Source organism: Cebus imitator, unplaced genomic scaffold (genome assembly GCF_001604975.1).
Source record: "Cebus imitator isolate Cc_AM_T3 unplaced genomic scaffold, Cebus_imitator-1.0 Scaffold89, whole genome shotgun sequence".
NCBI lineage: Eukaryota > Metazoa > Chordata > Mammalia > Primates > Cebidae > Cebus > Cebus imitator.
The window spans coordinates 2,886,718-2,914,204 of record NW_016107404.1 but is presented as its reverse complement, the minus strand read 5'-3'; the positions used below and the strand labels follow the sequence as shown (position 1 = coordinate 2,914,204).

At 37.7% G+C, this 27,487-nt stretch overlaps 1 protein-coding gene across 1 annotated transcript in view; it reads right to left on the bottom strand.

The window, feature by feature from the left end:
• The window catches only part of ABCA12 (ATP binding cassette subfamily A member 12), a 192,855-nt gene that overhangs the window by 121,642 nt on the left and 43,726 nt on the right, over positions 1-27,487 (bottom strand). The window contains exons 3-4 of the mRNA XM_017534981.2: positions 11,474-11,627; positions 1,459-1,550 (exon numbers count right to left, since the gene is read on the bottom strand). Of these exons, the coding sequence (XP_017390470.1) occupies positions 1,459-1,550; positions 11,474-11,627 (246 nt within the window). The remainder of the gene's footprint in view (positions 1-1,458; positions 1,551-11,473; positions 11,628-27,487) is intronic.

The window sequence follows — 27,487 nt, the reverse complement described above, 5'->3', positions numbered from 1 at the left end:
AAGCAATTAGCCTGGACTACAGTATACTCTAAGTAATTCCCAATGTGTCTTCATCTGGTATTATTTATTTATGATGTGGCAGAATTTGCTGGGTTTGGAGCATTAGCTAGAAGACTACATTCATATCTATAACATAGATATTCATTAAGCCAGTATGTTGACTTTTATAAATTTAACACAGAAGTCTTTTGTCATCCTCAGAGCAAAGAATCTTAATCTTCAATGGTACCAGTGACTCATCATCAGTAGGGTCTAGGCTTTATTTTAGTGCCCATGAGGCTAAAGAATTTGCCATCTGATTCCTTTAGACTACAGCAATATATATATGTGAGGTAACTGGCCAGAGTGAGAAACATAATCTGTAGCTACCAAGCAAAGCAAAGCTTACTGGACCATAACATTATGACCTTATTTCTACGGTGCTTTAACCTACTCAGCCAAACACCCACAGATCATTCACAACAGAACATTAACTCCTCAAAACCATTTACCACCATGTTTCTATTACATTAACACAAGACTTTTTTTTACTTGCTCCATCAACTTGTATTGGACTGCTATTTAATATCATAAAGCCTTAAATACCCCATGGCTTTTTAAAAGAAACTCCCTTTTTATCCAGAGGGCCAATCATACTTCAACATACAGGAATCTTGTTTTATTCGCTAATATATCCCCAGCCTCTGAAACAGTGGCTACTAGTATTAGGGACCTAATAAGTATTTGTCAAATGAATGTTAACCAGTCCTGCTGTTTCAAGCATTTGTTTTTAACATGTGGCTTCTAATCAGACTTTCTCAAGTCTGCTTGCAATGGAATCCCTTGCGCCTAAGGCTCGGGAACCCATATTTTGTGGGAGCAACTCAAGAAGATTCTCTGCATGTGAAAAGTTGAGAGCTACTGGCCTAGATGTGAAGCAAATCCACAGTCACACTGAAGACTGTGATACTGAGCCTTAAGTATCTGAGGAAGAAGTGTACATCTGAAAGAGCACAGGCCTAGAAGTCCTTCTAATGCCAGCTCTGCTGTATGGCTGTAGATACAGCACTTAACTTTGTTAAGCCTCATATATCTCACCTGTAAAATGGAAAACCTGGATAAACCTCTGAGATTCTTTCCAATAATTTTTATTAATGGGCTTTCTAAACCATCCCAGCATTACCTAACTGCAGACAACTAACGAGGCCAGAGTCAGTTCTGGGAAACGGTGCAATTCTCAACGTGTTGGCTTTTGCTCCTATAGAGTATTTCAGTAAGAACTTAATTTCTAATTATTCTCAATACTTTTGCATAATTGCACTGCCATACTCAGGCAACCGTGAGGAACATTTAGACCTCTCAGGGATATTCTAAGCATTCCATCTTTGTTTGAAAAGTTTAAAGTATAAACCTTTCAAAGATTAGGCCTTTACTTTTCCATAAGGCTTGTTCTAAACTCTGCAGAAGAAAATAGCTTACCTAGTGATGCATGCCTTCTTTCTGGAACTTGGGTGCTCTGGAATGATAAATTGCTGTCCTTATCCAGGTTGGATGACTTTCTCAGAATCTCACTAGAGAAGAAAAAGCAAGAACTCTGTAACTTACTCTATAACTTCTCCCCCACATTAATTTTAGTTAGTTACAGCAATGTATTATGTGGCAGATTCCAGGGCTGTCTGAGGACTTTCACATATTTAATATGGTTTCCAGGATTTTAATGGAAGAATTCACCTAACCACACATCAATGAATATGTAAGGTCTCCTACAAAGGATATTTTTATTCAGAGAAAATGGCCTAGATGAGGTTTAAAATAGTTATTTTTTTACTTTAATCTTGTAGAAAGGACATTTTAAAAGACATTAAATATTTAAAATATGTATAATTTTCTTTTGAAAAGCTGATAGATTCCAAACAAATGAGAACCCAAGAGTGCTTTGGGGACTGAAACAAAGGTCTGCCTATTTGTCAACATTAAAAGAAAAATAAGTTTTCTATGTTAAATTATAGATGGCCTTTTAAATATTTTCAAAGTTGAACCCTTGTAAGACAGATTCAAGGAAGAAGTAAAAGGCTAAACATTTATTGAATAGCCAGTATGTGGTAGGGTAGGAATTAAGATTGATGTAATCACAGATGGAACCAGGTAGAAGAGGAATAACATTAAAATAAATTTTCAATCGCACTGAATGTGTCAAGGCAGTAATAATTACATTGTGGTGACAGGGATCCCTATGCAACATGATCGCATTAGGTTTTGGAAGAAAACATTGCTGGGCCTTCCCACAATTAGTAACCCCCTCTTTTCCAAAAATTCATTTTTTGTTTAGTTTATTATAAAAATGGACATGATTACATTTTCTTGAAAACTGGATGTATCTAAATGCGTGTACCTAAAATAAGTATGTATATTTCAAAAATAAAATCAGTGTAAATGCCAAAATGCAAATAATTTTTAGAATTCCAAAAAGTTGGCAAATTTTATGTGGTTATTTATAAAAAACTTAAGGTACATAATGATGGCTATAAAAAGATAATGGAAAAGCAAGAAATTCTGCTTACTACTGTGGTTCAATTTGACTTCTGTTTTAGAAACAGGATCTGAATCCTGGTTCCAGGGTACTTTGTGATTTGTAATTGGAAAAGGGAAAAGAATTGATATTTGTTTTCATTCCCTAGTGTTTTTCCAACACTCTCCATAAAACCTACTGGTTGCTCTAAAAGGTCTGCATTCTTAATGTATATTTGAATTATTCATAACCCTGACTGTATGCCCCTAAATCTTTTCACATTCCTTATGCTGACTATGCGGATGGGAAAACTGTTCAGGTAAGAATAAGAACTGACCCAAACCTTTTCCCTTTTCTCAAAAAGAAGTTTTAGAAAGTTTGACAAAGTTGAGTTTAGTTTTCTTTTTCTCGACATTTTTTTAGTTCGGCTTGAAATCCTATGAGGACAATTGAATATCAACACATTTTGAAAATAAAAGCACAAACCGCCTTCATACAAATTTTAAGGACTAGGCAGAGCAACAAAAATGAAAGGGAGGATGACAAAGATCAAAATGAGCAATGAAGGAGCAAGGGAAAATGGACTGAATAATAAATGGCAGTGAGAAGGGGGAACATAAGACGAGGCAAATAGGAATCGATGTAAGTGTGCTCTTGGAGAAGCAAAAGCTGCATCTGCTCTACAGAGAACACTTTACTCATCTTCCCACATTCAGATAACAACCCTAAAATTACTCCTACAAATAGCATTTAAACACCATGGGAAGACAAACCCATTCCCTTCCCAGCAAGCAGCTGGCTCTGCAGCTCTGAGTTTGCTCCACAGTAAAACGACTGCTCCTGGACAAGGACCCACAGCAGCTCCCATTCTAACAGCACCTTTCTCTCACCAGGAAGTGCCCAGTGTGATGTGGTTGCTCACATCTTTTTATTGTAGCCTTAATGTGTCTTTTTTTGGAAACGAGAGTTGGATATCATGTGTGCTTTGCTGTTCCCCTTCCTGAAAATGCTCTCCGGCTTCATTTTGCGTTGATGAGGTATGGTGTGACAGTATGTGTCTACCCTCATTGCACATCAAAACTGTTTTTTTTTTTAAACTCTTTTTTAAAATTTATTTATTTATTTATTTATTTTGTAGAAAGTGATTTATTTAGGCAGAGAAAGAGAAAAAGGAGAAAGAAAAAGATAGGAGAGAAAAGCTTCCACAAGATTGTGGAAAGGGACCCAAATATGGAATCCCCTTTTAAACTCTTAAAATGGAAAGCACAAAATAAATGTACAGCAGAGTATGTGTGCAAAAAGATGAATTAATGCTGTAAGTTAAAACACAACTTACTTCCCCCTAAACAAAAGTAATTAATTTTATTAACTCCCTATTAAATTACTAAAAGAGGGCAAGAAAGTAGCTGCTCTCACTGAGTTAATGGCATTCTCTGAAGTTTCTAATGAGTAGGATCACGCTTATAGACAAAGCACTACATGCTTCTTAGAACGGTGATTGAGAAACAGCATGCTTCCCACTACTTCACACAAGCACTTGGTGCACACTTATTTCATATCTATCTGTACCTATTCCCACCACTTTTTCTGTTTCGACTGTGACATCTTTGGGAGCAGCTGCCAAGTCTTATTTTTCTTTATATTCCCAATATCTAGCATAGTATAGGATCAGAAGCTCTGATGGCTGATTAAACAAAAAGAGACCATATTGGTGGGGCGTGGCAGGAAGTAGTGCAGAGTTAGAAGATATCTTTGGAATTTCATCTGTCTCTTCCTAAAGATCTCGGCCCTTGTCTCCCTCATTAGCAAATTAGCACTGATAACACCTACCTTGCAAGGTTGTTGTGAGTATAATATGAGGTGTGTGTACCAAGAGGCTCTCTGAGCCCTGTCATCACAGGTACTTATCAGTATTAGCTCTTTGTTAGAGTACCCACAAAAGACGTTGCAAAGATGAAACCTTCACCATCAGTTTGGAGCTGGAGGCCCATATTTATGCATCTGTGCTCCAGATGAAATCCCTTCAGGATCCTAGAAACTTCAAGAGCTCTGGATACCAAATGGGTATACCCCATTATTTTCTAGATCTGGGACCTCCAAGTACTGACTAGTGATGTGGAGGTATAACCCCTTCCTCATTTTATGGGTTTATGTAACTTCTTTATCCCTTTTATGAGATAAATATTCCACCTGTAGTGTTCAGCAATTTTTCCCTTTTTAGACAGTAAGGTTCTTAAGAAAAGTCAACGGTGTATTGTGTTTGCAGATAGTAGGATATTTAGCACATGACAAGCACTGGATACCTGATAATGAAGAACATCTCTTGGAACAACTTTTAAATGGCTGTGGCCTGCTCTCCATTGTTATATATCTGATTCTGCAAGGATCCTTAGAAAAGGAAACACCCAGCCACAACCCCAAAGTTATAATATTAAATTGTATTTACCATATTCATTCATTAACTCACCAACAGTGATTAAATTCTTATTATATGTAAAATAATGGGCAAGAAAATAAGAAAACCAAGGATCATGGTATATTAATAAGAATAGCTAAGTAAGACATGCACAAAGGAGGACTGGGACACATGACAGGGCCCCTAAATCTGAGTTATTGTTTATATTTCTTATAGAGCAAGATCCTTAGTCATGTCCTTAATGCAAACCTCTTGCAACCTGAAAAATTTTTCCTTCAGCCTTCTGCTAGCCCAGTGGTTGTCAAGTGGGGATTATTCCCCCCACCCCAGGGCACATTTGGTAATGTCTGAACACGTATTTGGTTGTCACAACTGTGTGTGGAGTGTCACTGGCATCTAGTGAGTAGAGGCTAGGGGTGCTGTTAAACATCCTGCATGGTACAACACAACAATGAATTATCTGGTCCCAGTTATCAGTACTTGAGAATCAAGTTTGAGAAACCCTGCGCAAGACTGTGACAGAAAATAGAATTATTCAACTCTTCCCTATTTGCAGTCCCCATGACCAAATCAGGAGAGTTAAACATCCTATCCAGAGCTCAAAGTAGCTCTGAGGAAGTCTCAGAGATTCTATCTCATACTGGGAATATACTTTCATATACTTCCCATATCACTGGGAAGTATATGAAAGTATGATGCAAAACTTAGCTGTCTCCTGAATTCGGCACATAGGCCCTTCTGATTCCAGAATATTCAACCCTCTGGGTGAACCAACAAATCACTAAGTGGTCCATGGCATCAGTTTACTAACTGTTATTGGACCCAGCCGCATGCATGGTACCATGGGCATGGCTAAGAGACTCTCCTGTAAGGTGCTGAAGATGTAGATTCTGTCTCAGTGACATTTATAGAGCTTTATTTTGGAGTAGAATTCAATACGGGAAACATCTTGGATTTAAGAATTCCATCGTTCTGAGGAAAAAAAAAAACTAAACACTGTATAGATTTTACTTGTTCTCAGATATGTCTACCAATAGTTACATTCAGGAAATGTCACATTTATATATATCATCTCCATGGTAAAATGCATGTACTTCTAATGGGTGTCTTTTTCCTATGAGTAGGAAACGTCATTACCTGTGTAAGTGGTGTGGTGTACCATGGCATAATCTATTTATGAAAGGAATTCCCTATCAGGAAAGAGACATATGGCAAATCCTGGAAAGAAAATTCTGACATTCTTTATCTCTAAGGGTTGGTTAAATTTGTACATGCATTTTTTCTCTTTTCCCCAGAATTAGAATTATATGGATATGGAGTGGCACCTGGAAACATACGAAACTTGCTGTAATTCTTGTTCTGACCCCACTTCCAAATGATATTTATCATTAACATTTAACTGCAGTTAAGGACTAAGGACACTGCAATGGTCTTGAGGCCCCCACGGTGATTTGACGCAGCTGTCCTTCCTGGATATTCCAAACAGAAGTCATCCATGGGAAAACTTTAATTGTTTTAATTATTCATATTTCATCCTGACCTTCATTCCTTAAGGGTCATCCATACTTTAGCTATGGACGTCTGTCCATATTCAAAACGTATCTCTCTTATAGGTGGCCCAGTTATAATCTAACAATGCATATCAGCTAAAATATTAAGATTTAGAAATGTCTTAATAAGTTACTATCTCCTAGGATTTTTTATATTCTTAGGAAAGACTTTGGAATTAGTTATAGCATAAACTGAGTAGAGGTTAACTCATACATTTCTAAAATTTGTCAGACTATTATTATGGGCAGATTAGGGGGTATCCTACATGTGTCAGGAACACATAGAATTGAGAAAAGAAGACAACATCACTGTATCGTTCAGATGACACTGAGCAGATTATGTTCTACCTAATGATGAAACAAGCAGATTAATTTGGCAACACTGCAAGGAAATGTGTAATTTCTCCATCACAGTCAGTAACAAAGCTATCTGCCTATTTCTGTAAGCCAACTATGCAAGTGCCTTTGTTTTTCACTTTCACTGAGTTCTGGTGTTCTTTCTCCATGACCTATCTCAAATACATCTTCCGCTATTCTGGTAACCAACACTCTATCTGTTCTTAAGGACCACACTCCTTAAAAGCCTCTGAAAGAACTCTCCTGGCATCTGCCCACCCACACCTATCTCCACTTCACTAACACACTCTCCAGTAAGATCCATATTCCTCAGGCAGAAACAAAGTATCTATGTAACTATTCCCCATTTGTTTTCTAATATCCTGGGCACAGTGAGACTTAAACAGACATTCACTACATTTACCATGTTATATAGCAGTTTACCTGTTACCTTGTCTCTCTGTCTCTCTTTCCCACTTGAACTGTAAGTTTATATAGGGCAAGACATACACCTCATTCATTTCTGTATCTGTAGTGACTTGCATAGCCTCCAGCATGCTACATGAATTCAATATGTTCTTACTGAATGAATGAACAGTTGGGCTTACATAACAATTAAGATATTCTTCCACTTTGTTTTTTGATAAATAAAATTTTAACCTTTCTTTTTTCACTTTTACAAATTTTATTTCATAATTATCAATGTTTCTGTTTAAATTATATGCAATTATGTTTTAATTCACGTATCTTTACGTGGTTTTATGTAATAATAATCAATGTAATACTAACACAAGCTAGAGGAACGTCTTTAAACTCTTAAAGTCTTATTTTACACTGAATTTTTTCACATTGATTTTTACATTGATTTTAGCTAAAATAATTTCTTTTTACCTGATTTTCTTTTTATACTGATTTTAGCTAAAATGGTTATTATGGTTATAAAATAATCTAAAATTAATACAAGAAGAGACCGCTATATTCTTTCTCATCTATATAACCAAATGAAGGCAAACAACTATTTTACTTCCAGTTATCTTACACTCCTGATAATATCTTTTGGTCAGTTTCTAAGCTCGTCCATGCTTTTCAACATTAAACAAAAGCCTTGGCACTTTAAAATTAGACCTGACTACATTCTGATTAAATATTTTTTCAAGTTCTGCAGGAGCCATACAATAGGAGCAGAGGTACGAATTTAGAAGCCGTGGGTCATGAATGAGTGTCAACAGAAATAGGGAGCAAATCCACAGAGGCAATTGTCCCCAGGATCTGCAGGAAAACTGCATCCCTTCTCCAGATAATGACCCTGTGCGCTCTAGGGGATGATCTTTGCCATTCACCAACTGTGTGAGCAATGGCACACGGCCAGGGGCTCCCACTGTGCTGATAGATTCTGAGAGGCAGTGTAAGGAGGAAAGAAAAGGGCAAGATCTGTGATGTTGGATCATCTGTTCTGCACACGAGCAAAAAAACCATAAACGTAATTGTTTCTTTTTTCAGACAGCTAGTTAGAGTTGATGCTGAGTACAGGGTTGGATTTTTTTTAAACATCTTATCCTGAAGCTAATGCTTAGAGAAGTATGAATTTAATAACAGAAGGCTGGTGCCGGACACAAAATCACATCAAAACACTTGGTGGCTGGCCAACAAGTAGTGACTGCAGTGTGTTCATGTCTTTCAGAAGAGTATTCTATTAAAAGAAACACGGCAGACCTCTTCTGATGAGACCAAAGGTGGCATTTTTTCCCTCACGTACAGAACAGGAAAGGAAGACTGTTTTGTTTCCTAATGAGGCTATGCTAGTGAATCTTCCTTCACTAAAGGGAAGCAATTTTAGTGGAATTGTTTATCTGGTAAAATATGCGCCAGTTTCATTTCACAGCTACATAAAGCATAAAAGTTAATAGCATGATGGGAAATATCATTAATGCAATTTTATTATTGTACATCATTTTATAAATTAAACTCCAATTACTTAGTAGTTTAGAGAAAATAGTGAATACACAGCAGTATACAACTTGAGCTAAACAAACCACCTGGAGCTTAGACTAAAACTAAGTAAAGCAGACAGGATCAGCCATCTAGAGAACAGTCAACATGATAAAATAAACCTGAACCTTAAACCTACTTCCAAAACCAACTCAGTGTCTCATCTCATGCAACGCCATGAATTTGGTTCTCTACAATATTAGACAGACAAATGCTTTTTTTTTTTTTTTTGAGATGAGTTGGGTTCTGTTGCCCAGGCTGGAGTGCAGTGGCACGATCTCAGGTCAACACAACCTCTGCCTCCTGGGTTCAAGTGATTCTCCTGCCTTAGCCTCCCTAGTAGCTGGGACTACAGACACATGCCACCACACCCAGCTACGGTTTTTTTTTTGATGTTGTTGTTTGTTTGTTTTGTTAGTAGAGACAGGGTTTTACTGTGTTAGCCAGGATGGTTTCCATTTCCTGACCTCATGATCTGCCCGCCTCGGCCTCCCAAAGTGCTGGGATTACAGGTGTGAGCCACCCTTCCTGGTCAGACAAATACTTCTTTAGAGGGAACTATAGTTATATACTTCCTAAATACGGTTAATTATGTCCGTTATAGTTAGTTCTTTGTAAAATGGTAATCTAATTTGTAAATGATGGATATTAATTTTTCTCATAGCTCCTCTAATGCCTAGTTCACAAAATGTCCATCTCAAGTAAGCCTCTTTGTGAAGAGTTACCCGATTAGCCCCGCTGAAAGCTCTCTTTCTGTTTTAAGTACAGAGGGTGTCTTGCTTCAGCTTCCTTCTGGCACTCTTCATTGTTCTGTCTCCTATTATTGTTATTGATTTAATGTTTTTCCTCCCTTGCCAGAACATCAGCATCCATTATTCCTAATTCATCACTCACTTAGTGACAAACATAGAGACCATCGACACTGGAACAAGAAGGAATGCCATTCTTCTTTGCACCCCACCTTTGCACTGATTATACAAGAGGGAATAGACTCTAGCTGGCTTTGGTCTTCTTACAGAATTAATTACACACTGGTGCCCATTGAGGTCATGCTTGTATATGCCTAGAACTGTGCCAATCTCATAGACAATGTATCATGTCATTTCCCTGCTCAAAACTTTCCAGTGGCTTCTCATTACACCAAAACCACAACGTGAATCTCCTTACCTTTTCTTTCACAATCGATTCTGCATGCTCTGGCCTCAGAGGTTCCTTTTCTACATACCCCAATCACTTTCTCATCCCTCACTATGTTGCAACCACGTTAGCTGACACATTGCTCTTCTAAATGGTTGGGTTTGTCCCCACTTCAGAACCATTTGCTGTTTCTCCGCATGTGACACTCTCCTCCAGATGTTCACATGCTGCTGCTGGTTTTTCCTTGTCCTTGTTGGTCTCTACCCAAATGTCACTTCTAGCAGAGGCCTTCTGTTGACACTCTATTAAATCCCTACTTTACAATTTCTACCTGTAAACCTGCTTTATTTTCTCAGCACACTCATTTAATTATGTTATTTATTTATTTGATCATGCTGTTGCAATTAACAAAAGGATAGAGAAATTGTTTTATTCACCTCTGTATCCCAGTGCATGAAACGGTGCCTGGCACATGGAAGTCTCTCATTCTATTAACTTATCTTTAAAATAGATTAATAAATGAATGAATGAACATCAGATTATTTTAAGCTTCAAACCTAATTATTGAAACAACAAAATCAGTGTGAATGAGCAACTCAACAATTAGGGGTCCCGAGTTGTGTCCCATGACAACCCTTAACATGTTTGTATTTTTTGCTAAACGGGTTGCAGTTGCTCTCTTAAAGTTTCGGCTCTATTATTGGATGACCAAAATCATGTGAATTGTATTAATGGAGAAATTGTGCTACATGCTAAGGAATTTAGTATTAAAGTTTGGCAACCAAGTATCTAGGATTATAGATTAAAAAAAAAATTCACCGTTTTCTTGAGAGATATTCAAAAATATCTCCAGCAGAATTAGCTCATGGTTGATTCAAGATTACAATATTGTTTTCAGTTCTGAAGACATACAGGCTTCTGGGAGTCTCTCTAGGTTTAGAATACCAGGAAGGAAAATTGAGGTTGTAAATGGTCAGGTTGTTAATGGTCTAGATTCCCTATTCTTCAACTGCTTCTTACACCATAAAGTAGAACATGCATTAACCTCATTTAAAGTTGTCATTCAATTATGTACACTTTTAACTTTATTACTTTGAATTTTAGGACCTTTAATTTTCTTTTTTGCACTTCCTGGTTTTTATTGTATCTGAAAGTATCACACATGATAGTACAAGTATGTCATTCTTCCAGGATGACGGACCTGACACTTACCCTGTGCTTATGACATCTTATGCTTGTGATGAGTCTCAGGCAATGTGTCACTGATAATTTAAGGTTGGATAGAGAATCCTTGAGGGAAGTAAGGGAGGGCTACCTTAGTCACCCATCTTATAAAGCAAATTTGAGAAATTCACTCAAAGTAGATTGTGCTCAATCTCACATAAACACAGTTATTCTAGTTTGTACCTACTTTGTTATTTCATATTTAGATCATCACATTTATAGACATAGAAAACAAAATTGTATATCTAAGCTTGCATGGTTTCCTGGCTATCTCATAAGGAAACAAGATTTGATCTCTCAGAACAATCGAACACACTTGAGAAGAGCCCCCACCTGTCTTTAAACAGCGTATCATGAATCCCTTTCCTACGTAGCAGATCTTGTGGGCCATAGGGTGTGTCTTTGCATTTAGAGTCCGTGTCACAGAGTAGGGTCTGCAGGAACGGGAAGAATCCAGTACTAGGAAGGTTTCGAGGTGCGAGGTAACCTAAAATTAAAAAAACAGTCGTTACACCACTATGGCACATTTGCCTGAAAAAGAACATAAATGCGGTAACTCCACTTTGTGAAGTTATCTCCTGGATTACCGCTGTCCGGGTCCCCCAACCGAGCCCCAACTCTGCAATTAACATTCACCACTGAGTAGGAGCAGTCTTGGAGGGTGTTATGTTTAACTTCCCTTTTTTAGATTTGCTAATAGGTATAAAAATACTTAAAAATGCCTGGTGGCAATTCCCTTCTGAGATTTATTCTAAGGAAATACTTACAGGTAATTGCAAGAATGTTTACCAGAATGTTTTAAAAATAAATCACAGTGTATCCACACGATAAAACATAATGCAGCCAATACAAATGTTATCAATTAATACAAAAAGTGTTTACAACACATTGTTAGTTTAAAAGAACAGATCAGAAGACAGCATGGACAGAAAAGTCCTAATCTTTTAAAATACACACACATGCACACACGTACTAAAAAAATCCAAAAGACTGTATCACCAAAATTTGATGGCTTTTTTCCTTGGTAGTGTATTTCATTTTATTTTATTCCTTTTGACTGTATATTAACTATGTTTTATCACAATGTATGTGTCTTCTTTTATAATTAAAGTAGGTATAAATGCAGCCATTCTTCCAAAATCCAGGAACTATTTTTGTTCTCTTTAAAATTTAACATTTTAATTATCCTATATACACAACTTCTTTTTCCTATTTAAATACCAATAGTGAATGGTGTGAATGAAAATGCAAATTTTCTTCAAAATTAAAATCATAGAAAACAGTAATTTTAATAGTAAGAGGTTTTGTAAACGTTAACATTTGCTTTATAAAATATGATGATGGCATACACACAGAGTCATGACAATAGGCAAGCTGTGAAATACACATCTTTTCACAATGAGGTTTGCTATTAAAACACTAGATTTTTCCCTGTAGGGGAATATGCAGACAATGAACTTTCAAAAAAAGCAAGTTTAGGAACTGTAAGGAAAATTAAGGCTAAAAAGCAAAACCTTAATCTCCTCATGGATGTGTTTAAAAAAAAAGAGTACAGGGCTGTTTTCATTTTAAAGAGAAAGGAGAAAAGTAAAAAAAAAAAAAGAGAGAGAGAATGGTAAGAGCAATATGGCCATGCATTAATGTACCAACACAAAGAATAAATACGTATTTGATTCCAGTAACTTAAATATACGGCTGTATAACGAAAGAGCTAGGGGAAATAAAGAAGAGAAAATATGAAAGCTGGCCAGAAGAAAAGCAAAGAGAGAAAACAGTGATTGGAGAATGCTATACTGTTGACCTTAAAGATGGCAGAAAACGCTGAAATCCAAGGAAAGTGGGGAGCCTCTAGAACTTCTAAGTAGGAGAATCAAGAAGACAGCTTTTCCTCTAGAGGCTCCAGAAGGAATGTAGCCCTGCCGACACCTTGGATTTTAGGTTACTGAGATCAAATTCTGGACTTCTGACCTCTAGAACTGTAAAATAATACGCTTGTGTTGTTTTAAGACACTCAGTTCGGGATAATTTATCACAGTAACTATAGGAAAAATAGTTTGGAAATTAGTACCAGTATGAATGAAAGATCTGAAAACTCAGAAGAAATTGGAGAGAACTGAAGCCTACCAAACTATTCACTAGTTCCTTCCATGTGGACCCTCTTTGACACCAGAGAGATTGGTGCCTTTCCGAATGTTAACCCTAAGTGAAAACTCCAGTGAACCAACAATAATTTCCCATCAATGTTTTCATCATAGTGCAATTCCTTGAATAAAATAGAGAGTAGCTGCTAAACTGTTAGCTTTTCATGTCATCCTTCTGATGCAAAATTTTACCACAGTGAACTGCATATGGCAAGACCTTTAAGAGTCCACAGTAGAAGTTCACCTTTCATGGTAATCCACTCTGTTACATGGATCTCAGCTGTAACCTCTCATTCAGGGTGTGGGGCTGCAGATGGGCTGACTCCTCCTCTCTCACAAACACATGCAGTGGCTAATTTGAATGGAACATAGATGGAAGGGTAACAGAGACAGATGACCAGATGATCCTTCTCTCTGTGGCACTTATCAACGTGATGATGTGGCTGAGTCAAGCAGTACTGAAAAAATCAGACACTCCAGAAATGCCATGTTGCAATGCAAAGGGGGAAAGAAGGAAAAAGATGTGATGGAAAGAAGAGTTTTCACTGACATCCAAATTTACCTTTCCTGGCATTCATCATAAACTGCAAATTATTTGAGAGAAATTTAAAGGAATTTAACCCACAATCCTCTTTGGATGATATCTACAGAGGACAAGCCTAATTTATAGGAAAATTCATCAAAGAGTTTCTTTAAAATTAAACTCCCATGGTGTTGAAAGTATAGACAGTCTATGCTTTGCACAGTTTTTTGATAATGAATAATTAACGTGTTACACGGGATCATGCAAATTAGGAATTGATTCAGGCATGCGCAATTCAGTTAACAGAGTACCAAGCAGAGCATGGATGGCCTGCATTATTTGTTTTACAATAATCTTTTAATCCTCATCAGCCTATACTCTCATCAGCGTAAGGATGCCCGTTGCAACAACAGTAACAGTGATTGATTAAGCATCTACTGTATCCCATGTACTGTGCTAGGCATGTAACAAATATTTACATTATTCATCCTTCCTTGACATCTATAATATACTTTTTCATATCAACTTTTCACAAAAAAATGGATATCTTTTAGAACTAATGTCTGAATTAAATAGAATTAAATTTACTATAGTTTTCCTGTAAAAAATAAAATGGTATTTTTTCCATTCTCTTCCCATTTGAAAAAACTGCTAATTTTAACTTGAGCCCATTCTTTCCTTGAAGGTGTTTCTGGCACTTTCAGGTTCTGAAATTACATTCCTCTTCAAGTTCCCCAATGCCAGGATAAAGAAAAAAAGAGAAGCTTCTCTCTTTCTTTCACAAAATTTCCAAGGAGCAAGCACAGGAATTTCAAAATTAAGGCTAATAATTGAGTGTCTATGTTCCCAGCCAAAGCACAAATTTAAGCACACAAATAAAGGAAAATCATGACTGCAAACCATGGCAGCCCCGTACAGGTAAAAAGAAAACAACAACAACAACAGATCTCAGGGTTTTGAGATGGAGTATTTAAGCAGGATAAAGTCCTTGGTTCCATGATTCCCAAAGGTCTCATACCAGGACAACATTCATGCCCATCTCCTGGAGAAAAGCTATGAGGAACCTGCCAATTTCATAGGGTCAAATACAGAAGACATCAGTATCATCTGGGAGTGCGGTGAGGTACATGTTGCTTAGCAAACTAAGCTGCTTATGGCTTCATTTCTCAGGGGCCCCAGGCAAAGGCAGTGAGCCGCCAGCCACCTGTGGGTGGGGAGAGGTCATTTTCATTGGATAGAGTCTACTTTATTGACACGGTCCAATCATAACATTGACACGGTCCATGTTATTTCAAGGAATTGAATCAAACCAAACTATAAAACAATTTTGGAAACAAACCACCACTTAACTCAGCTTTAAAGTAAATCAGATTCATTTTTCATTGCTATAAAAATGAAACTAGAATTATAGAAAGAATCAGTTCTAAGAATTTTTTTAAAGGTATGCTTTGTAAACAATTGTGATTTCAATGGATACATGTAACGTTTACCTCAAAGGGGGATCAATTTTGATTTCCCTTTCCTTTCCTCACAAAAGCCTCTATTCCAACACTGCTAGTGTGACAGAATGATCAGAGCGATGGTTCTCCAAGTTTGATCCTTGGACCAACAACATCAGTGTCACCTGGGAACTTATGAGAAATAAAAATTTCAGATCCCACCCCAGATGTCCTTAGAAACTCTGGGGGTGGGGTTCATCAATCTGTGTTTTAATAAGCTCTCTAGGTAATTCTGATGCACAGTGAAGTTTGGGAACCACTAGATTAGACGGCAAAGATTTCATGAGAATCATACAGTAAATATTTTAAGCTCGTGGGCCATACTGTTTCCATCACAATTACTGAATTTTGCAATTACAGTATGAAAGCAGCCATAGACAATGGGTGCCTCTATGAGCCTGGTTATATTTCCAATAAAACTTTATTTACAGAAATAGGTACTAGGGTGGAATGGGCTCACGAGTTGTAGTTTGCTGACTCCTGGGAGGATAGCCTATCTTACACGCATCTCCCTCCTTCTCCTGTCTTTTCCTGTTTTCACTTTCTCCCCCATCCTTCTTTTCCTTTTCCCTCATTGCATCAAATGGACTTAATTCCTTTTCCTCTATTTCTTAATGTTTTCTTCTTTCCTTTTCACTCACTACTTCCTCTTTTCATTCAATTTCCAATTCTTTTCCCTTTTTTTTCCTCCGGCTGCTGCCTTTCCTGCCTCCTCCCCTCTCTGTATTCATTGATGCAGCCGAGAATGCAGTTGTCTCTCAACCTCTTTCTTTACTTTTTCTTTTTCACCACCATAGAAGAATTTTGACTCACTTCTGTAATAAATTCAGGAGCACGTTGCTCATTGGCACTGTCCAGAGAAGTGTTATTTTCTGTTTATTTTATTATTGCAGAAAGCAATGTCATGGTCTTTTCAGGAATGAAGCTACTTCCATTTGAAATCATTAGGCTCCAGAAATATTCTGTAGGCTGCCTTGGTGACATTTGTAGATATTATAGTAATGGTAGAATCAGAGACTCTCCGTTGTTGCATTATGTTTTTCCCAAAACTGGTCAGAACACAACCTAGTTGGTATTTTTCTGTTTCCAGGTGAAAGGAACTTAGTTTTCACCTCAGTGAAGAATAGAATGATACCTTTTAGAAGAAAAATTCTGACTTTTCAAAAAATATGGAGTTACTCATTTGAGGGCGTTATATTTTTCCTAACTTTTTGGATGCAGGGTCACTTGGCAGAATAAGTGTTAGACCTTCTGAACATGTAAAAAATGTCTCCTTGTCAAGCACCACAACAGGGATTTAACACCATAACAAGAGTACAAAATAAAACAAGCATACCCAAAACATCACCTGTAAATAATCAAATATGAATTTTAAAAATATAGGAAAGGAAATTAATGTTAGAAGTATATTTGCAATAATTTATTAAAGTTTAAAAAAATCTTCTTGTAGGTTTCAGGCACATTTTGTTCTCAATTACATTTTAAAAGGCAATTTAAATTATACATGATATAAACTTGGCCTTTCAAAGTAGTTCATCACATTATGTCAGGAACCTGTAGATCTGTTCCTGTTCTCCTCCACATGCACCTTTCATTTGAAGGATCAGTGTATTTACTCAGGGGAGGTGTCCTATCCACCACCCACTACCAGATAAAATCAAATACGCCAGCTCTTCCTGATTCCAGTCCCTCAGAAAGAGAGCTTCTACACCTATATGCCCTAGAGTGATTTCAGCCTAGGGCTAAAAACCAATATGACTTTGAACCTGCCAATAGAGACTCTAACCTAGTAAAACTACATCTTTTTAAGAGATTGGATAAAAAATAAGCTATTTAAAAAATAAGCTATTTAAAAGCTTTTCTAGTTCTTAGCGCAATGCTTCACACATTGTAAACAATTATTAAATACATAAATAAATGCATGACTGTAGAAAGCTCTGTGGGAGTCCCAGGAAGACTGCATGACTTAAGGCTCTAATATAATATACTCTGTATGTTTATCATTTGTAGGACAAAGATTCAAATTTTATGTCAATGTTATAGTAAGGTCAATGGATAATATTGCATTATATTTACATGCCTTATAAAACAGATAGATTTAATTGATTACTAAAATCAATAATATCTATTGTTGTAGGGCCTTTAGGTGTTGGTTTTTCTGAAAATCCAGCTAATACACATTGACACCCATAAATGTCAACCACTGGATTTATTATTCACAAAGTGAATCCACTCACCATCTATTCAGTAAATATTTACTGAACAGTACTGTGTGCTTGGCACCAAGAAAGGTGTTAAGTAGGGTTCATCCTTCTATTTTACCTTAACATTTAAAAAATATTACTCTAGGTTATTATGGAAAGAGAGAAAAAGGAAGAGTGTGGGTGAATCTGGTTTTCAAGCTAATCACACTTTCATTAAATAAAATGCATATAGAAATCATTTGTTTTCCTTAACTGCCAGAAATATTATGTATTAAAAAGTGTATATTTGAAAACAAACAGGAAACATTGGTTAAAAAAATAAACCTTCACCTGGGAGCAGTGGCTCACACCTACACTCTTGGCAGTTTGGGATGCCCAGACAGGTGGATTGCGTAAGCCCAGGGGTTCCAGACAAAGCCTGGGCAACATGGCGAAACCCTGTTGCAAAAAATACACACATAAAAGAACCACAGACTATTCTGGCATGGTGGTATGTGCCTGTAGGCCCACGTACTCCAGTAGCTGAGGTAGAAGGATCGCTTGAGCCCAGGAGTTTAAGGCTGCAGTTAGCCATGATCATACCACAACACTCCAGCTTGGGCAACACAGTGAGATCCTGTCTCAAATAAAATAAAATAAAAATAAATAGATAAACCTTCATGGTTCTGAAGGATTTTAACATAACATCATTTCATACAAGACCCATGACAATTCTGTAAGATAGGCAGGGTGAGTGTTTATGCCCATTTTGTAGATAACCTCAGAGAAATCAAGCAACTGGGACAAAGTCCAAATGAATAACTAATAAACATGAATAATAAAATGCCAGAAGTAGATCCAGAACCTGATGAGAGATGACAGTAATAGAAACAATATGTTTAGCTAAGCTTCAATATCTTGGAGGAAAGAGACTAAGAATTTGAAAAAACAGGTACACTTCTGGTTTTGCTGTTGAATCACTGAATCACCAGGGGGTAAATTAACCTAGGACTCTATTTCCACATCTCACAAATTGAAGATAATGGATCTTGCCAACTCACAGGGCACAGGGAAGATTTATTAGACAATGCTTGTGTAAGGTACTATGAGCATTGAAGACACAAGGCCCCATGGAACCATGAGTTACCATTGCTCATCGGGCTCCTATTGCATCATTCGTCTTATTTTCTACTTGCTGGCTGTGGCTTTTCTGCTCGGCCTGGTCTCCCAGCTCATATCTTGAGCTACTGAATGGTTTGGAGTGTTGCATGATGTATTTCTCTTCCTAGTAATTCATAATATGTACCTGTATCAACTGGTGTAGTGTTTAAATTACTGTGTGCTCAGTGGGTGTGGTGCCATGACACATTCTCACTCCTCCCCAGGCAAGTCTTGCTTCACTGCACAGATGCTTTTCCAAGTTCAAATCCATTTGCAAAAAGGTAGACTATAGGTGGCAATGAGGGCTGAGGCAAGATGCCTAATATGAAAGCAGTGATTAAGGAGGCCCTGTACTCAAAAGGTTGTCACCTGAATGTGTTCAATGGATACAGCCACAAGGAACAAGAACAAACCTTGGGTCATTTGGGTTGGTGTCCTACAATGATCTTTCCCACATCCCCTGCATTCCTCATAGCTGCTGCCAAGTGCCACAGCCAGACAGATTTTGAAAGGTACAAAAAGGGTCCCTAGGGTCACAATGGACATTTTTCGTATCTTGAAACTCTGGCTATGAAACTATAGGCAAGAGGAATTGGGGAAAGATCTCTGCCTTCTTTATATCTTTGGCTTATTGCTATTATTATCTTTTAAGAAAAGCTGAGATTTTAGAAAGCAGTCTGGACTCAGGACCTTGTTGTCTCTTTGGATGTTATTTCTTTGAACCTTAAGTGTACATTTGAACTGATGGTTAGCCCAGAGGACTTCATAACCCCACTTTCCTGCACGTCCAGACCAAAATGCAGCTCCTTTTTCCCCAAATGTTAAGGAGATCCTGCTGGGTGATGGGTTCCAAAGATTGTGGCCTGGTCTACTTAAATTTTAAACAAAATGTTTGGATTCAAGGCTGGGAGGAGATACAACAGTAACAAATACATGGCAGATAATAAACTTCCTTGCGGACTGAATCTGGGGAAGTTAAAAAAAAAATCTTACTCATACTTTCAAAATATTTCCCCTTAACAAGGAATGTTGAGCTCTATGGCTCATCTGGGGTGAGCAGCATTTATTAGTCTTGTGAAATAAGCCTTACAGTAACTGACATTTTGCTTTTCTGAAACTTGTCTTTTAGAAACAAAGATTCACAACTGCATTTAAAAAAATCTCCCTATGGCCATTTGCAAATAGAATCCTGGCTCCTATTTTTTCCCCTCTAAAGTTTTCTTTTTTTTTTTTTTAAGACCCCTAGAATCTCATTTCATTATGGATATTCTCCCTCTGAAATTTAGCCTTTAATTCTCCTTAGATGCAGCTAACCAGGGAAATGTTTTTTCACCTCCGGGTGGGGCCAAATTAAGCTGGGTATGCATACACTGGGTATGACTGTGCTGATTGGTCATATCAGAAAGACCTGGGTGCTGGTGGGTTAAGAGGCACTATGCGGAAACCCATCAGCTGCAGCCCCTCCTCTGAGATATTCTCCCTTTCCACAGATCTGGCAACACCAGTTAGCATCCAGGAAAGGAGGGGTACCCTGGAGGAATGGTACGCTGGAAGAGGGGTGTTTCCTGCAGCGCCACTGCCTCTGTTCTGGCTGAGGAGGAAAATGCTGTGTTGATAGTTAACTGCGCTGCAGATCACTTAGGCGTCTAGGAGTTAACTCACAAAGCCTGCACGGAGAGAACGAATTGAGAATTTAATTCCTCTCCTGTTACTACGATCTCCAATGTGATGTTGGGGTTTGGAGGAGCAGAGCGGGGAAGCATCAGGGATTTCTCTAAACCACACTCTGGGGCCAAATCAGTTTAGGAAACTCAACTCTATCTCCCCTTCTGGGAAAGCCAGAATATACTTGCATATTAAAGACTCTGAAAAGTTTTTCAGTAAAAAACCTGAATAACTTTGGTTAGTTCCAGATTTCCATGATCTGATGACAGAACCTGTTTTCCTTTCCTTCTTTCAATTTTTCTTCCTGTTTTTTAGGGTAGCATTGGATAATATCCTAGGAATGAATATTCCGTGGGGCACACTTTGGAAAACAGTGCCTTAATCCATGATCTCACATATTCCAAGCTGAAAAGATGCCTGGATTTGAAAATTTATTGTTTTTCCTCCTGCAGGAAGAAGCTTCCTACATAAGAAAATATTTTGGTTTCAAGTCTTGATGTACTAAAACTTACTTGTAAACTGTCATCTTACTAACACAGCTTAAAGATGGTAATTCAGCCAGCACCTTAGTGTTTGTACATTACTATTTGTGGGAGTCCCTCAGCAAAACCTATCTCAGATATTGCCAGGAGGAGGGAATTTCATTCTAGAAGGATTTGAGGAGGCTTATTAAAGTACACACTCTATAATGGGAAAAAATAATGAGGGACTCAGAATGAGAGCAAACAAGGGTAGAAAACAATAAAGCCAATACAATAACATGGGCCGGAGGTCTGTATGTTGATGGAGATTGGCCACAAATTTGGATCGGGGTATCCTACGCAACTCAAGGAAATACAGAAATGTGATCATTCACCCAGTTCACAGTGTCCATAAAATAAAATAAATAAATAAATCGGCTGGGCACCGTGGCTCAAGCCTGTAATCCCAGCACTTTGGGAGGCTGAGGTGCGTGGATCATGAGATCAGGAGATCGAGATTATCCTGGCCAACATGCTGAAACCCTGTCTCTACTAAAAATACAAAAATTAGCTGGGTGTGGTGGTGCACACCTGTCATCCCAGTTATTCGGGAGGTTGAGGCAGGAGAATCACTTGAACCCAGGAGGTGGAGGTTGCAGTGAGCTGAGATTGCACCACTGCACTCCAGCCTGGCGACAGAGCGAGACTCCATCTCAAAAATAAAATAAAATAAAATAAAATAAAATAAAATAAAATAAAAAAGTAAATGTACTGGGAGAGATACAGCTTTTACTATACAGAGAGAAATCGCACTTGTCAGGCACTAAGGGTTTCACTTTAGTGAATCAAATGTCAGAGTGTATTCACTCCTCCACCCAGCATGGGAGCATCAGTGAAAGTGTCACATTCAAGAACAGAAAATCAAACACCACATGTTCTCACTCATAGGTGGGTGTTGAACAATGAGAACACATGGACACAGGGAGGGGAGCATCACAAACTGGGGTCTGTGGGAGGGATCTAGGGAAGGGACAGTGGGGAGTGGGGAGTTGGAGAGGGATAACATGGGGAGAAATGCCAGATATAAGTGATGGGGAGGAAGGCAGCAAACCACACTGCCATGTATGTACCTATGCAACAATCTTGCATGTTCTTCACATGTACCCCAAAACCTAAAACGCAATTATATATATATATATATATATATATATATATATGAAAAAGAAAGTGTCACATTATTCCAGTGGCCAATCCTTAGTGAGAGGGAGATGGAGGTGTTTGCCACCTGCAGGCAAAAAAGAGGGAAAATTGAGTAATGTTCTCCCTTTGCCGCTTCTAAAGGGGTCGCTGCCCATTTGGGGTACCATCATTATGATACCGGTGTACAGAATACCAAGCAAGATAATGAGAACAGTGTAAAGTTGTTTGGAGTTAGTCAGAGAACATGCCTTCTTCAACTTCTTCCCCAAGTCTTTGCCCTTCTAGTAACCTGAGCTAACTTATGAGTTATTGCCTAGAACTACATATTGGCAAAATTTTCAGGAAGTACTCTAGGGGGTGAAGTATCAGACAGGAGCAAGGGTCAAAAAGCATCCTCTTCATCCTAGCTTTGCAAATGTTTTATTGTGCAACCATAACCCTGTACCTTGAGTCAATTTCCTCACTTACGCAGGAAAAAAAAAATCTGGAGCATCCGTCCATCACAAATGTTACAAGTAGAAAAATCCCCTATAAAAGGAGATGAGCATACTGAAGTATTAAGCACTTAAAATGAAGATTATGTTTGGAAATTAAAATGTGATTTTGATAACCCATTAAAAGCAATAAAACAGAGAAAAAAATTAGTAATTACCCAAATAGAGGTATGTTACTAATGATTATCTTTTCATTTGGAAATCTGACTCAGTTATTATCACAGTGAATTTTGTGTGCTATGGTGTAAAACTAAAAGCCAATGAAATTTATTGCTGGGACCATCGTATAGAAAAAAAAAATAGACCACATAAAGCAGAAGCTTAGTAACTTCTTTAATGGAACAGATGGTCTATACACTTGGGAGCCTTGAAGTCTGGTTCCAGATCCTATCACTCCTTAACAGTTTGTGTAATATTTAGGTCTTTGGTATTCATATTCCATCTATTTACAAATGAGATTTGTGACAACCCACTAGTGGAAAATGCGTGTTATAACCTTTTCTTTCTAGCAGCACTGCTGACAGGTAGCAACCCCATCTTCTTGTCAGACTTGACTTTGTTTCTAAACTAAAGATTTCCTTACCAAGACCTCTGCCAATCGCAAAGAGCCAATTTATGTGACCCGTGGCTTTCTTTGTAACCCACAACATATTACTGGCCCTCTCCCTCCCTCTTTGCAGATCCATTTTCATCAAAGCTACTGTCTCATTCAGGGGAAAAACAACAGAGAAAAATTCCCTGGTGGTATGTTCCCAAGTTGTACAGTTAAAATTTATCATTAAAATATTTTAACGTAACAATTAGTATTTCTGTTTTTTTAAGAAAAAGGTTTTTTTTCTAAAAACACTTCAGAAAGATATACATGAAAACCAAGAGATTCTGCTTAACGTTTATCAGATTGGCAGAAGTTTAAAGCACCAGTGTTGAGAGGATATGGAGCAATGGAAACTCTTATCCAATGGTGGGGAAGAGTAAATTGGTAAAGCTAGTATGGAAAGCATCTGGACACATTTGACAAAGTTTAAAATATGCCCGAGTGTCCAGGCGCAGAGGCTTATGCCTGTAATCCTGCACTTGGGAGACCAAGGCGGGTGGATCACAAGGTCAGGAGATCAAGACCATCCTGGCCAACATGGTAAAACCCCATCTCTACTAAAAATACAAGTATTAGGTGGGTATGGTGGCATGTGTTTGTAATCCCAGCTACTCAAGAGGCTGAAGCAGGAGAATCACTTGAACCAGGGAGTTGGGGTTTGCAGTGGGCTGAGATGTTGCCACTGCACTCCAGCCTGGTGACAGAGTAAGACTCCATATCAAAAAAAAAAGTGCCTAAGTCTAGGTAGGCACTCTAGAAAAACACACACATGTGAAAAAGGAGACATATAAAAGAATATCCATTACAATGCCATTGGTAATAAATTGAAAGTGTTCATCAAAAGACCATGGACCAATGGATTGTGATGTATTTACTCATGGAGTACATTGGTCAAAGTGAATAAACTCAAGTGGCTTAAATCAATGGAGATCAACTACACAGTACAGTGCTGAGCAAAACATAATGTCAAGCCACAAAAGTATAATGCAAAATGATGTGTGAGTGGGGTGCCATTTACATAACATTTAGACACTTTCAAAATAATACTATGTGGTGTAGTCAAGTATATAAACATATAGCAAAAAATATAGAACGAGCATAAGAATGTTACACACTGAATTAATGACAATGGTTCCCTTCAGAAACAGAAGGATGGAGGCAGGAAGGGAGGGAGAACATGGAACCTGGTAGGTTTACACAGGGCCTCCGTGGTACCTTTAATGTTTGATTTCTTTTAAATGATAACACAAATAGATGCTGAAGCAAATATGACATCAAAATATTAGAGTTTGACAAAGGTAGTAGACATGTAAAGGTCTGTTATTTTTATGCTTGCCAATGTGTTTGAAATATTTCACGGTTTTCTTAATAATGATGTATTGGAATTGCATTGAACCATAACTAGAAGGTTTTAGTTACAAAGTACCAGAGAAGGCTCATCATGATGCAAGCTTGTAGGCAAGCCAGTTCAAGAATAGCTTTATAACAAAGCTCCCTGAATTGATAAATGACATCCTTTGTTTTGGCCAATTGTGTGGGTGACTCATTGACCTAGGTTTTATTTTTTTACACACTGTCCTCCTTGCCCTGTTTATTATGACATTAGCCAGAATCTCTCTTCCTGAGGGGTAGAGCTAAATCAGAGATCATTAAATGCACAACTCCAAACTGTTCATTATATATTACCTCCATCTTCTCTCTCCACTGAGCATCATCTGCGATTGTGTTTACTCTATTACCGAGCTTAATTAAGTCCTTCAAGAGTTTCTCATAATCCTTCAAACTTCTGGTTGTTGGCAAACATGTGCCATTTATTTGTATTGCTTCTGAATTATTAACAAATATGTTTTTAAATTGTCTCTAGGTTTCTAAAAGTCAACTCACCGTTCAGTGAATGCTATGGTCTCATTTTACATATTTGCCCATCTCAGTTGGTTTTTGGAAGCCTTCTGAGATCAGACCTTTTATCTATTATTAAATTATGCCTCAAATTACTTAATGCAACAGTTGTTCATAGCTTTGTGAGAAGATCACACACAAAAACTGTAAAGCACTAGCTTTTCCTAACCACAAATATTCAGTCAATCCTTCCAAGGAATTTCCACAGATTAGAAAGACACAACCTAATTTATTAAAATGATACCACGTTCGCTGCCTGTGCAGTCTTTTGCTTTCTCCTGTGAAAGGAAGCATTTCCTCAACTCCTAATGTGAATTCCCAAGATCTCTCTTCCCACATTTTTAAAAAACAGGTTAGCCATTAGCCAGATGGCAGCTCTTTAAAGATACTCTCACAATTAATAGTAAATGATACCACTTTATTAGTGGTTCAGTCTTGTTCTACAGTTTCTTAAGATTTTTAAAAGCAGCAGCCAGGGGAAATAATAGCATCATTCCCCTTGACGCCTACAGCTATCATTGGCAAACTCAGGTCAGCAGCCTACCACTTGGTAGAGCAAAGTAACTTGACATCATGCAGCACTGTGTTTAGCCTTTGTCTTCCTTGAGAGAATACTGATCTAATAGTTCCATATGATTTTACCGTATGGACGTTATCATAGAGTTCTTGTTACTCTTTCACATTTTGGGTAATGTTGCCTTCAAATTCATTTTGAATCTTAAAAGTCTCAGTTCTTACACAGTCCTAGCTGATAAGCATCCCCTTTGTTGTTTATTCCTGGATGGATATTGATCCAATCTGTGTGTCTGTGCCTACAATGGAACATCACTATTTATTTGTTCAATCCAAACATGGCTATTGAACATCTTCCATGTCCATAATGTGGAGATGCTAGATGCTGTTGGTGAACAAGAGAACTATAACCATCTCTACCCTTAGAGAGAACAATGAGAAATAGGAAAAAACACAGGGTTCCTAGTGGAGCAAAACAAATCCTAGTCACCCCGTCTTTATTTTGGGCCATTATACCTAAGAATTAGATCTAAATTAACACAATACCTTTCAGGCAATTCCTTCTCTTTTCCTATTTTGAAACTCCCAAGATTAGACTTCTCTATGGCTACAATAAAATTAAATCCTACCCGCAGGTCCAAAAATTAAAAGAAAGTGGGATGTGAATCGTCATGTGATCTAGGTAACATGGCATATTTTGCCTCTTCTTTCTTGTCCGTTTTTATGCATATTTAGTCAACCTTCAGTAGCTCCTTCTGTGTCTCAAGCAAACAGATGCCTTTATTCTTTTAGCCTAATAATGTGAAGAAAAACAGAAGGATGGGAAAAAGTCTTCAAGTACATCATCTGCAGAGATAACAAATACTAAAATTGCATCCCTTATACCATCTTTTCTTCCCAATTCAAGCTATAGAAAAGGTGAAAGATGCATCAAGCTGCACTATAACACATGAGAAAGTCTTCCCGTAGACAGTGGTGTATTTCTTTTTAGAAAAACGTGACTATGTGAAGCAGAAGGATGAGAACTCAGAAGTCACGGTGCTTTTTTCCCTGGCTCTAAAACAATAAGATGTGAGGGAAACTTACTAAACAGTCAGTATTCAATATAAACTCCTCAGTGCCTGCTGTGGAAAATATTGATGGATAAATAATAGAAGTAAAATGTGGAAGATATCTGAAAACTGATCTCCAATTTTCAGATATCAGAATTGGTATAATTTTATCATTGATGGCTTAGCATGCTTAAAGCAACAGTTAATCAGGGCAAATGTCATTAATGTCTCCCAGTCCAATTTTTTCTTTCCCTTGCCATTGCCCCTCTTGTTTTGTTTCACTCAGGTTAGCAAAATGAGCTGCCAGCTTTTGCTTGTTGCCCTAGACATTCACAGAACCCCCCTGAGCAATGGACCCTTTTAATTTTTCCTTTTGGTGAGGTCGTGCCGTTTTTGATCTTGTGTTACTTAATAAAATGTTTAGGGAAATAAATGAACAGAAGCTTTAAATTCCAGGCAAGTGGCTTCAACATTAAGACAGTCTGATGAAATCAAATACAACACAGAAAGCTGAAAAGAAATTAAATTTAGACATATCAATAGGATTAATACCAAAATATTGGTTAGGGATAGACTAATGATTACCATTTATTATATTCCTAATATGTTTCCCTATATGTGACATATATTGTCTTTGATTCTTATAACAACTGTGCTAGTTGGGGATTTTCCTTCTGCTATTTATGGTAATTAGAGGAATCCCACATGAAATTGAAAAAATTGCATCTTTAGTCCTACATCATTTTTCATGCTTGTTTACAGGAAAATAAGGTATATCGCTAGTAACTTTAACGTAGTTACTTAAAATTCCTCTAAAAATATAAAGTGATGAATTCCCTGAGCTAAAAGGCCAGGTGCAGTGACTCATGCCTGTAATCCCAGAACTTTGGAAGGCCAAGGCAGGCGGATCACTTGAGGCCAGGAGTTTGAGACCAGTCTGGGTAACATAGTGAGATGTCGT